This window comes from Schistocerca piceifrons, chromosome 2 (genome assembly GCF_021461385.2).
Source record: "Schistocerca piceifrons isolate TAMUIC-IGC-003096 chromosome 2, iqSchPice1.1, whole genome shotgun sequence".
NCBI lineage: Eukaryota > Metazoa > Arthropoda > Insecta > Orthoptera > Acrididae > Schistocerca > Schistocerca piceifrons.
Window position 1 is genome coordinate 719,935,238 of NC_060139.1, and position 12,780 is coordinate 719,948,017.

At 42.0% G+C, this 12,780-nt stretch overlaps 2 protein-coding genes across 2 annotated transcripts in view; one reads left to right on the top strand and one right to left on the bottom strand.

Annotated features, from left to right (window-relative positions):
• Positions 1 to 4,820, bottom strand: part of LOC124775796 (A-kinase anchor protein 9-like) — a 517,018-nt gene extending 512,198 nt beyond the window's left edge. Inside the window, exon 1 of the mRNA XM_047250627.1 lies at positions 4,544 to 4,820. Coding sequence (XP_047106583.1) covers positions 4,544 to 4,591 — 48 coding nt within the window. The 5' untranslated portion in view covers positions 4,592 to 4,820. The remainder of the gene's footprint in view (positions 1 to 4,543) is intronic.
• A 96-nt stretch (positions 4,821 to 4,916) lies between these two features.
• LOC124776804 (DNA repair protein REV1) overlaps positions 4,917 to 12,780 on the top strand; it is a 137,466-nt gene continuing 129,602 nt past the window's right edge. Inside the window, exons 1-2 of the mRNA XM_047251954.1 lie at positions 4,917 to 5,058; positions 5,163 to 5,286. Coding sequence (XP_047107910.1) covers positions 5,011 to 5,058; positions 5,163 to 5,286 — 172 coding nt within the window. The 5' untranslated portion in view covers positions 4,917 to 5,010. The remainder of the gene's footprint in view (positions 5,059 to 5,162; positions 5,287 to 12,780) is intronic.

Sequence of the window (12,780 nt, forward strand, 5' to 3'; positions counted from 1 at the left end):
AGGAGACACAAATCGAGGTCTGTGATAAATTGGTCAATTAGGATACCTCTACCCATTGAAGTGACACTCCCCCTACAGTGGGTGGTGGTTACTGAAGTCCTCAAGTAGGAGACACAGGGGCAGGAGTTACTGAATTAAGGTAGACAGTGCAACATAAGGAAGCAGCCTACCTGGAGGGAAGTAGACATTGCAAATGGTTATTGCCCGAATCGTTTGCACTCAAACAACTATATCTTTCAAGTTGGTACATAGGGGGATCCAGTCACTAATTACATTGGAGGGAACCAATGTGCAGACCACACCAGATGCTACCTTCGGGCCAGCACGGTTACAACAGAACGCTCAATAACTATGAAATGTTGGACAGTGGTCATCACGGAAATGAGTTTCTTGAATAACAAGACCGAACGAAGATAAGAAGGAGACAATACGTTGCATTTCCAGTATTTAATGATAGTATCCATTGCAATTCCACTGGATGATCGTGTGGCGAGAGCCCAGGTTAGACAAAAAGAAGCTGAGAGGATGTCATGTCACTCACTCAGTACTCATCACCAACAAGGACGGGGTGACTTCCATAAATAAGATGAAGATGTCAGACTCAGGTTGCGAGGGGGGAGATGGCACCTCCAGGTGGACCAGCAAGGAGGGGGGGGGGGCTTGTCTTGAGATTTATGTTTCTTCTCTTTCAGAGGAGAAGGAGGGCAGGACACAGTGGGAATACAGGCTGCTGCAAGATCTGGATCCGAAAGAGAGCGGGTGACCTTGTGGTGCACAGATGGTGCATCTCCTGGACCAGTGATGGTATGAGTCTTCTGGCCTGAGAGACATCGGGGAGGTGGGTGCTGAAGAAGGGGGACACTTCTTCAGCCAGGGAGGGGTTTGCTCCCGAACGGGAGGGCATGGGAACCTCAGGCGAGGGAGCGGGGAGAGGTAGACAGTGCTAGGGTAAGGAAGAGGTAGTAGGAGGAAATGAAGTAACAGAGCCAAAAGTTGAAGATAGTAACACTGGACGGAGTCTATCATACTTAAGGCCAACCTCAGCATACGGCAGGTGATCCAGGGACTTGTATTCTTGGAATTTCTTTTCTCTCTTGTAAGCCAGGCAATATGAAGAGTGATGGGATTGGCAGTCAGCACAATTGACACACACACAGGGGCTTCCTTCATGGAGTGGGTGGCCCAGTTACCACACAGAGGGTCCTCTGTACAACAGAAAGAAATATGCCCAAAACACAAATACCAAAATCACTGCATAGGTGGAGGGATGTATGGCTCAACATCACATCTGTAGCACGTAATCTTGAACTTCTCTGGGATGGTATCCCCCTCGAAAACCAGAATGAAGGTACCAGTATCGGTGCAGTTGTCTTTGTGACCCTTCTGTACATGTCAAACAAAATGAACGCCACGCTGTTCCAGATTAGCCCAGAGTTCCTCATCTGTTTGCAGGATGAGGTCCCTACAAAAAAATCACTCCCTGGACTATCTTCAGAGATTGGTGAGGCATAATACACACTGGGACATTGCCAAGGCGATCACAGGCACGAAGAACTGCAGATTGGGTGGCAGAAGAAGCTTTGATCAACAGGGAGCCCGACCACATCTAAGAGACTCCACTTCACTACACTTGTCCTTGATATTCTACACAAAAAACAATGGCTTTTGGGCAGTGAATGTATCCCCATCCATCTTGGTACAGATGAGGCAGCGGGGAAAGTGTTTCATCCCAAGTCAGCGAGCCTGGGCATTCTCCCTTGGTGTAGCCAGGGAAGGGAAGGTTGCCGGGTCATACGAAGCAGCATTCAATGATCCATCATCATTCGAAGATATGGCCATTTCAGAACGGCCAGATTTTTGCAGCTTGACATGCTTCATGCGCCAAGATTCTGCTCTGATACCACCCACTCTGACCAGGGGCTCTCCACATGGGCGCCACCCAGCCACAGCGTGGGCCATCTGGCATGGTGGCCGTTGCCAAGATTTCCGATGCTCCAAAAAGATAAGCAAGCACTCCTTGGCATAAAAGGGGAGGGAACAGCTCAGGTGTCAGTAGCGTGATCCCTGTGTTGTGAGGGGGCTCAGCCATTTAGGTACATAACAGCCCCCACCACACGGACTGGCTACACATGCTGGTGACCTAGCAGGGTGGAAGGTGGAAGGGTGTTACAGTGGAAAAAGGAGAGGGTAAGGAGGGGGGGGGGGGGGGGGAGAGGAATCCACACTGTAGATGTAGATGCTAGGGAGGGAGGTCTTCCCCCAATAGCTAACACTAAAAACAGGAAATTTTGAAGTGGACGTCAAATCTCAAGTGGGGACCTAAACGCCAAAAAAGGATGAAAGAATAGGCAAAAGGAACAAAATTGCAACCAATACAGGAAACCAGATGGATAGCCAGGTCCACACAAATCAGAACGCTGAGAGAGGGGAAAGGAAGGGGCAATGGGGAAGGAGTGAAGAGAGGGAGGGAGGGCAGGGTGAAAGAATGAAGAACTAGTCATTCTCATGAAAACCTAGTGATTCTAGCATTCCTCCTAACTGTTTTTAATTAGATAGCGAGCCTTAGCATGCAGCCATTTAAAAGTGATGATGGTGTCTGTGAATGACAGCGAGAGCTGGCTGTGAAATCTGACCCTTATATATGCTATGCTGACAAATGTGTGGTGGAGGTCGTGGAGCAATGTAATCATGAATAGCTGTTACAATGTATTTAGTCCACCATGCAATGGGCTGGCAACAGGGGGAACCTGCGGAAAGAGGAATAGCAGTTCTTGTGATTGTGGTGATCACATCAGATACATCTGCCGCTACCTTGTTGATGTAAGAGAGAGTCAGTCGAACTTATCGATACCAGGAACAATGATGTGGCTTGTAATAAGTGCACAAACAGAAAGCAGAAAGACTTGCACTGTGCCATTGAGTCACACAATATAACATAGTTATTTGACAGGTACACAAGCAGACAGGTGGAACTGGAATCTTCCCCAGAATACGAAACAGTACCAAAAAACATTGAGGATTTTAACTACATCATCTGAGTGCATTCTGTTAAGCACATCAAGAATAATATTGATAATTGTCGCACAGATAGTACTGTCCAGGACCATGAAACAAGATATACTATATTGTGTTATAAACTGCCTAAGAAGGTTAAGTATGACGGATTAAAAAAATAAATAAATAAATAAATAATAATTAAATAGCACATGTTACGTTACACATTCTACAAAGGGTAGAATTAGGCTACTCGGGTAACAGTGAGCAGGGGTTTGGTTAAAAATGAAACACAAGTAAATAACAATGCAATTTTTCATTTAACAATACAATTCTGCTATACATTGATAAGTCTTAAATCAGAACTCTGCAATGAATAATATTTCATCCTCTTTCTGAGCTCAACTCTTCACACATTGTGGAAAGATGCCGACTATTTACTGTGCAAGCAATTAGAAACCTTTGGTACAGAAAATAAAGCCAAATGTTACTGCCACAGTCTTGAAGACTGCTAATAGCGTGTGTAGGAGCCTATAGTATGCAGTGATTGGTGTTGAGAACTGAATGAACAGTGTACCACTAGAGATTTACATTATGAGATCTGTGTTTATTAAATGTGCATTATTAGTGTTGAGCAATGAATTAACATTGTAGCACTAGCATTTTACATTATTAAATAGTTTCCTCACGAGAACATATTAACACAACAGTGTTGTACACTACAGAAAAACCAACTGAGGTTGCACTGTCTCAAGCTAACTAGCCTTGTATTGAGGAGGATAGAGACTAATCCCTACCATGCTTTAGATTTCGGGGAAATGTCAACAAAGTTTCTACTATAAGGCCACAACAGGCTACCTTGCCCACTCTTGACAAGCAACACCCATAAGAATTTAATGATATATCAATGATTTTTATTTTTTTCCTTAAACTATAATAACATAATATCAATGTGCAATATCACTGCAAAAGTAATTAACAGATAAATAATAAAACTACTACTACTACTACTGCATCTACTATTATTACAACTCCCCAGGCGTACACCGAGCGAGGTGGCGCAGTGGTTAGACACTGGACTCGCATTCGGGAGGACAACGGTTCAATCCCGCGTCCGGCCATCCTGATTTAGATTTTCCAAGATTTCCCTAAATCGCTCCAGGCAAATGCCGGGATGGTTCCTTCCAAATGGCACGTCCGACGTCCTTCCCCATCCTTCCCTAATCCGATGAGACCGATGACCTCGCTGTCTGGTCTCCTTCCCCAAAACAACCCAACCCTCCCCAGGCGTCAGATGTACATAGACTAAAGCTGCCTGCAACTGATTAAACGAATAGTAATGGGATCTCTTACGCTCACGTGTAGTAGTGAATATCAGAAAACATAGACAAATATTTATAAACGAATTTTCTGTACGACAATTAAATGAGAATGATTTGTACGTATTGCGGTACCATAAATTCTAAAGTGTTAGTCACAGCACAATAACTTAATGTAAATTTAATGACACTGATTTCAGTTATTTTCGGCACTTTACTTCTTAACTGACCTTCTCTCTTCCGATGTCCACTTTTCTTTGCCTTTCTTCATCATCCATTCTACTAGCTAAATTTACTTTCTATCGAAGATCTACACTTCGGGGGTCCTGTCATTCTAGATATACAATTAACAGCCGCCCTCATTCACTATGACATTACTCACTACTCCAGCAATCAAACGCTACACTTTTCTAAACAAACTTTCACTCGAATATACAAACACGAATGCCAAGCCTTCATCTCCTGCAAGCATCATATCCCACGTACTTCGCTGTCCGTAACCAAACTACGCACAGTGATTATTTACAAATTGCTTGCACTGATCCAAGAACTTCTCAGCAAAACTATTTTATCTGTGGAAATATGAATATCTTTGACAAGCGCGGTAATTCTGTTAAGTGTGAAGTATTGAGATGAGAGATGTGATGTAAACACAGTGAAATTGTGGTAAACGTGCTTCTTAGAGAGAATACCAGCAATGATCAAGAAAAAGAGGCCTGTTGAAGATAATGGATTTGCCAGTTGGGTCTGTTCTGAATTATTGTATTTCTTTCCATATTTCGTCATTGTGTTGTAATTACCTTGTGTAATTGTAATGAAAAGTTCGCACAGCACAAAATAATATTTCAGGGCGGATATATGGAAGCAAAAAAGTCGAAGCTTCTTGAGCAGTTCAAGGATGAATCGAAGAAGTTAAAAGGGACAACAAGCGATATATTCAGAGGTGTTTCCATATACGTTAATGGCTATACAAGTACGTACAGTCTTATCAAACCTATTACGTCCTTCCTTCCATGTGATCTTATTTGCTGGTATGTATGACACTTCTTCGTTTCTGTTTCATGAAGAATTGCCTTTGCTGCCGCAGAAAGTGCCCTTTCGGTCATGTTATTCATTTCCACATCGTGTTCCATAAATGTCACCATACCTTATGGGCTATAACATAAGTGATGTTTTACATTAACCTGCAGATACAGCCCCTTATACTAACAAGAAGCCTTGATATTACTAATCTGCTTGCAGTGACAATTTTATAAGCAGCTTATTCAGATGAAAGGCAATAGCTCTTACTATTAGATTGTTCATGTGATATTTCTGTCCAATACTACAAAAATTTTTGTAAGTCTGTAGAAATTAAAACTTGCTTTATAAGAACCTTAATGCTATCTTGAATTTACAGTGCAGTGTGCAGATATTCTGATAAATTATAAAAGTTCCCAGTAAGGTAGTCTTTTAGTTTAATTTCTGGGGCTGTCCAACTTCCTGTATGAAGATTCTAGCAGCCAGTTAATAAGTTTCAAATAAGAAAACAAGACTACATTCTGAAATGTAACACACAGGCTACATGGACATTATTTGTTGTGTAATATTAATTACGAATTTCAGAGGTCAAGTTGATTAAACAGGTATTATTAACCATAGATAGTGTAAGAAACTAAAGATATTGGCAAATGAATATAAAAATCCAAGGTATCTGCCAAGCATACTGCAAAATTTTTGGTTAACAACTTTTATTTGCTTATTTATTGATTAGCTCATGGACAGCTTTTAAGTTGCATAGGGCATCATCCACAGTTACATACATGTGAGATGTTTTACCTTTTTAAATACAAGTTGTGTTGGCCAGTACATAAGCACATAATTACCTACTTATACAAGCAAAGACACTTTTCAATTACACATAGGCTAAATTTAGTTGCACTATCCGTAATTTGTATATAAACAGCTTTAAGAATAGCAGGGATGGAAGTTGCTTGTCTACAGATAAATTCATAATCACTGTAGAGAGCTGTTTCTTTCAGCCAGCTGTCTCTTATGACCTCATTGTCAACTAGATGCTTGACACTTATCTCCTCCTCCATTCAGTCAGGATTCTGTTGACTTTATCTAAGCATACTAATTTTCAATTCTCTCACCTCACTTTAATAAATGATTTTCCCGTATGCAGAAAGTTTATTTGTATTTTTATTTTATTTAGTCATCGAGGAGCAAATCTCCAAGGTCATTGAATGTGTCCGTACATGAAATTACAACATAAAAGTATAACAGATAAAAATAAAATGTTCATGAACCCAAAAAGTCAATCCATAAGTTTAAGTAAACACAATCAACAATACAACAAGAATCAGCTTACTTTTTCAAGGAACTCCTCGACAGAATAGGAGGAGTGACCCACTAGGAAACTCTTCAGTTTTGATTTGAAAGTGCGTGGATTATTGCTAAGATTTTTGAATTCAAGTGATAGCTTATTCAAAATGGATGCAGCAGTATACTGCACACCTTGCTGCACAAGAGTTAAGGAAATCTGATTCAAATGCAGGTTTGATTTCTGTCGAGTATTAACTGAGTAAAACCTGCTTATTCTTGGGAATAAGCTACTATTGTTAACAAGAAATGACAGTAAGGAATATATATATTGAGAGGCCAATGTCAAGATACCCAGACTTGTGAACAGGGGTCGACAAGAGGTTAGTGGACTTGTCACTTAATGGCCGAACTGCCCGTTTCTGATTCAAAAATATCCTTTTAGAATGGGAAGAGTTATCCCAGAATATAACACCATATGACATAAGCCAATGAAAATAAGCCAAGTAGACTAATTTTTGTGTAGAACAATCACTCAGCAGCATTAAGTTTTTGAACAAGATCCTGAACATGGTCTTTCCACAACAGTTTACTATCTATATGAATACCTGGAAATTTGAACTGTTCAGTTTCACTAATCATATGCCCATTCTGTGAAATTAAAATGTCAGGTTTTGTTGAATTGTGTGTTAGAAACTGCAAAAACTGAGTCTTACTGTGATTTAGTGTTAGTTTATTTTCTACAAGCTTTGAACTTAGCTCATGAACTGCACTATTTGTAACCGAGCCAATATTGCACACAACAGCCTTTACTACCAATCTAGTGTCATCAGCAAACAGAAATATTTTAGAGTTATCCGTAATATGAGAGGGCATATCATTTATATAAATAAGAAAATTACCCATCCCTGGTTGCCACCCCTCCTTCCACAATGACCTCCACCTGTTCAGATTCCACCAATCCTTAGCTCTCAACAACAGTCTGCAAAACCATATCAACCATGCCCAATCCTCCTTGCAGTACCTTCTCTCCATCTGCAAAATTCTCCTGCTATGTAATCCCAAATTCCTGGAACCCATACCGAGCGAGGTGGCACAGTGGTTGGACACTGGACTTGCATTCGGGAGGACGACGGTTTAATCCCGCGTCCGGCCATCCTGATTTAGGTTTTCCGTGATTTCCCTAAATTGCTCCAGGCAAATACCGGGATAGTTCCTTTCAAAAGGCACGGCCGACTTCCTTCCCCATCCTTCCCTAATCCGATGAGACCGATGACCTCGCTGTCTGGTCTCCTTCCCCGAAACAACCAACCAACCAACCAACCAACCAACCAACCTGGAACCCATAACATGCATTGAAACATTTTCCCTGCAACAACTTGAGCAACATGCACAACGCCACATCAAAAAGCCCTCCATCGTACTCACTACTGTCCACCACTTCTACAACCACCTCCAAACCTTCCCCACACCCCCTCATATCAACAAACCGTCTCGTAGACCTACTACACTTACCCCACCATCCAAAACTCCCTCCCACCACCACACAGAACCCAGAACCTAAACAGACCCACAGTTATGAACCTTTCCTCCAGAAACCTTAGTCTCACAGAAATATCAGTCCTTTCCAAAGGCCTCACCTTTTGCCCCACTCCCAAATTCAACGATGCAGGCCTAGTTAAAGACCTTCTCTCCTTCTCCTGGTCCCTACGGTGGGAAAAAATTTTTGCCACCTACCCAACCAATCAGACTCAACCAAAGACCAATATTGAACCTTGCCTAACTCAGTTCACTCCTCCATTCAACCGTGATCCACCTGCACTGCCTCCAAACCACCACCTGTTAACTTTCCAGAATTTCTTAATCTCGAACTTTGCCTCAACATCTAAAAACTGATCCCGACCTTATAATCCTACCTGCTGTCAAAGGCTCCACCACCGTTGTTTTGATCCGCAAGGATTATGTGGCAGAAGAACTCCGGCAGGTGTCAGATACTTCCACCTACAAACCATACCACAGTGATCCCATTCCAGTAATCCAGCAGGATCTCCAGTCACTACTCAAATCCTTAGGCCCATCACAGACTCTCTCCCCAGAGTCCATCTCTCTACTTACCTCTACCACCCCCCTCACTCCCACCTTCTACATGCTTCCTAAAGTCCATAAACCCAACCACCCAGGACGCCCCATTGTGACCAGTTACTGTGCCCCCACTGAGAGAATCTCTGATCTTGTAGACCAACACCTTCAACCTATTACCCCGAACCTATCCTCCTATATAAAAGATACCAACCATTTCCTCCATCGACTCTCCACAGTTCCTGTCCCTTTACCACATGGTGCCCTGCTCGTCACTATTGATGCCACCTCCCTGTACACTAACATTCCTAATGCCCATGGCCTTACTGCAATCGAAGACTAACTTTCCAGATGCCCTGTGGATTCCAAACCAACCACCTCCTTCCTAGTCCCCATGACCAACTATATCCTCACCCACAATCACTTCTCCTTTGAAGGCATTACCTACAAACAAATCTGCAGTACGGCTATGGGCACCCGCATGGCACCATCCTATGCCAACCTACTCACGGGCTATCTAGAGAAATCCTTCCGAAAAACCCAGAATACTAAACCCCTTACCTTGTTCAGATTCAGTGATGGCAACTTTGCTATCTGGATTGAAGGTGAGGACACCTTATTCACATTCCTCCAGAACCTCAACAACTTCTCCTCCATTTGCTTCACCTGGTCCTACTCAACCCAACAAGCCATCTTCGTAGATGTTGACCTTCACCTCAGAGATGGCTGCATCAGTACCTCTGTCCATATGAAACCTACTAACCACCAACACCGCCTCCACTTCGACAGCTGCCACCCATACCATACCAAGAAGTCCCTTCCGTACAGCCTAGCCACCCATGGTTGTCGCATCTGCAGTGATGAGCAGTCCCTCTCAAAATATACCGAGAGTCTTACTGATGCCTTCACGGACTGTAATTATCTTCCCATCCTTGTACAAGAACAAATTTCCCGTGCCTTATCTTTCCAGTCTCCCACCACCTCCCAAAGTCCCACAGAGCGGCTACAGAGGAGCATTTCCCTCATAACTCAGTACAATCCAGGACTGGAGCAACTGAATTACATTTTCCGCCAGGGTTTTGATTACCTCTCGTCGTGCCCTGAAATGAGAAATGTCCTGCCCACTATCCTTCCCACCCCTCCTACAGTAGTATTCCGCTGTCCACTGAACCTTCACAATATACTCAACATCCTTACACAACCCCTGCTCCCAAACCCTTACCTCATGGCTCATACCCCTGTAATAGACGTAGATGCAAGACCTGTCCCATACATCCTCCTACCACCATCTACTCCAGTCCCCATCAAAGGCAGAGCTACCTGTGAAACCAGCCGTGTGATTTACAAGCTAAGCTGCAACCATTGTGCTGCATTCTATGTAGGCATGACAACCAACAAGCTGTCTGTCTGCATGAATGGCCACCGACAAACTGTAGCCAAAAAACAAGTGGACCACCCTGTTGCTGAACACGTTGCCAAACATGATATCCCTCATCTCAGTGACTGCTTCACAGCCTGTGCCATATGGATCCTTCCCACCAACACCAGTTTTTCTGAAATGCGCAGGTGGGAACTTTCCCTGCAATACTTCTTATGTTCCTGTAACCCTCCTGGCCTCAAACTTCGTTAGTCACTGTCCTCACCCATCCAGCCCCCTCCCTGTTCCCATTCCAGCACTACACAGCCGTCATTTCACTGCCACACTCAGTCTTTTAATTTCTTTTTATTTTGCTCCTTTCCACTACTTACCTCCTCCCCCTCCCTCCTCGTAACCTTCACCCCTGCCCTCCGTCTAAACTGCAACACTTCACTGTGTGCCACCAATCCCCCATCCGGCCATCCTGATTTAGGTTTTCTGTGATTTCCCTAAATCGTTCCAGGCAAATGCCGGGATGGTTCCTTTGAAAGGACACGGCCAACTTCCTTCCCTGTCCTTCCCTATTCGATGAGACCGATGACCTCGCTGTCTGGTCTCCTCCCCCACAACAACCACCCAACTGTCTGCCACTCCCACCATACTATCCTTCCCCCTCCCTGCGCTATGATGTCGCATATGCAAAAAGACACAAATAATGTGGTAAATATTTAACAACAGAAACACAATGAAACTAATGGAACAAAGGCAGGAATTGTAAGGTTTTGATCAGTGACAGATTAAGTATATGACAATCCTAATGATGAAGGCACACCAAAACAAGAACTAATCCAAAAATCAAGCAAATGAAACCCTCGGGAATAAAAAAACAACAAATAAAGAAAAAGGAAAAAAAAGCTGCTACAGTATCAGAAAATTCCCTTGACCTATATTTCTCAAACAAAGTGCAGGATGTATGAATTCATGCATAACTCCACAACCCAATACCAGAAATTTCATTTGACCTGCATAGGTGAAACAGAATCCATAAAACCACACACAACTTGAAAAATTTGATATCTAACACTCCATGTGATCTCTATTGCTACATCAAATGAAGTCTGCAGAACCACAAAAACAAGAACTCTTTCACGTAACTAATGTTGAAAACCTAACCTCACGTATGGAGGCAAAACAAACTCTGATACCTAACGATCACAAGCCAATGTAATTATCAAGAGCACAACCCAAAAAAAAAAATCTTAAAAATTGCATTAACAATAGTTTTGATATACAAGAAACACACAGTCATTCTCACAAACAAACATAGCATACATACCACACAAAAAATAACTAAATAAATAAATAAAATCACACTTTCCTACCAAGTCAGCCGACACACAAATCTAGCGATATCAGAAATAATGTCTCATAAACACAATTTCTTGAACCACCGTCCTAGACTTTCCAAATCGCGAATCGCTCTGGACAGGATGCCATATGTTGTCCTGCTGACAATGCCACAGATACAGGTCTCTAATCTGAGATGCAGCAGCTTTGGTCAACCTCATACCCTATCCACAAACATAACACTTCACATACTCGGCAGTTAAATCCAATAACTGTGGGAATTTAACTGCGGTCAACTTGTCATCCTCACTGTGGTGTGCAGGGACCTACTCATGAACTTTGTTGTCATATCCATAGCTAACAAAAAAGAAACATAAAATGAAATACCCAACCATAAAAAATGCACCGCGCTAATGATTTCAAATGTAATAACTACCCATAATTACCAACATAAAAATAACCCACTAAAAAACTGCTACAAAGTCATTCAATATTATTCTCACAGAGTCTAATGATTACTAACATCACTCGCAAACAATTTAAAAACATCCCACCCTAGAATGCTACCACGTACTCCAAAACACCCTCTGCAAACATAATCCATTTCAAATATGCTGTGCAACTATGTGCACAACATAACACAATTATGTCAGAGGTCAAAGCAAATGCTCAATACTGCAAACTTCCCTCTGTATGAATAAATGGATATCAAATCTTGTATTGTGTTCATCCTAATGATATTGGTGTCATAAGGGTGTGAAAAATATATTTACTCAAGACACCTAATATTTTGTTTACAATTAAGCACCTTTTGAAGAGAGTGTTGACTCTTAGACCATTTACAATGGATGGCTTTCTTTCTGCCAAAGAAAAACTCGTCATGTGGCTCCAGAAGAATTACTCCACAACATTGTATCATAGTTTAGATGTGTGTTGAAAAGGACTCAGTACGCAAGGAGCAACTATTTTCCACTAACACAAGTTTTTTGGTTTTCTAATGAGGTACAATACACAGGATAGTTGATTGCATAAGTTTTGTGTGTGAGCATTCCATTTCACTTTAGTGTCAAGGTCAATACCAGTAATTTGTCAGTTTTTCCATTATAGTCATTATCTGCAACTTTTAAGGAAAATACTATTTTCCCAGGTTAACTCTTATTTAATGTTAATTCATTCACTTGAGACCATAAAGGTGCCTTCTCCGTCCCAAGTTCGTTCATTTGTTCCATAACGTTTGTCTTGTTATAGTATGTGATAAATGTTTCATCAGCAGACATTACTACTTTGAAAGGTAGCAAGCTACGTAGATCATTAACACAAAAAATTAACAGATACATCTGATCACTGATTGCTGAGTTACAGCTTTTATGACATTTTATT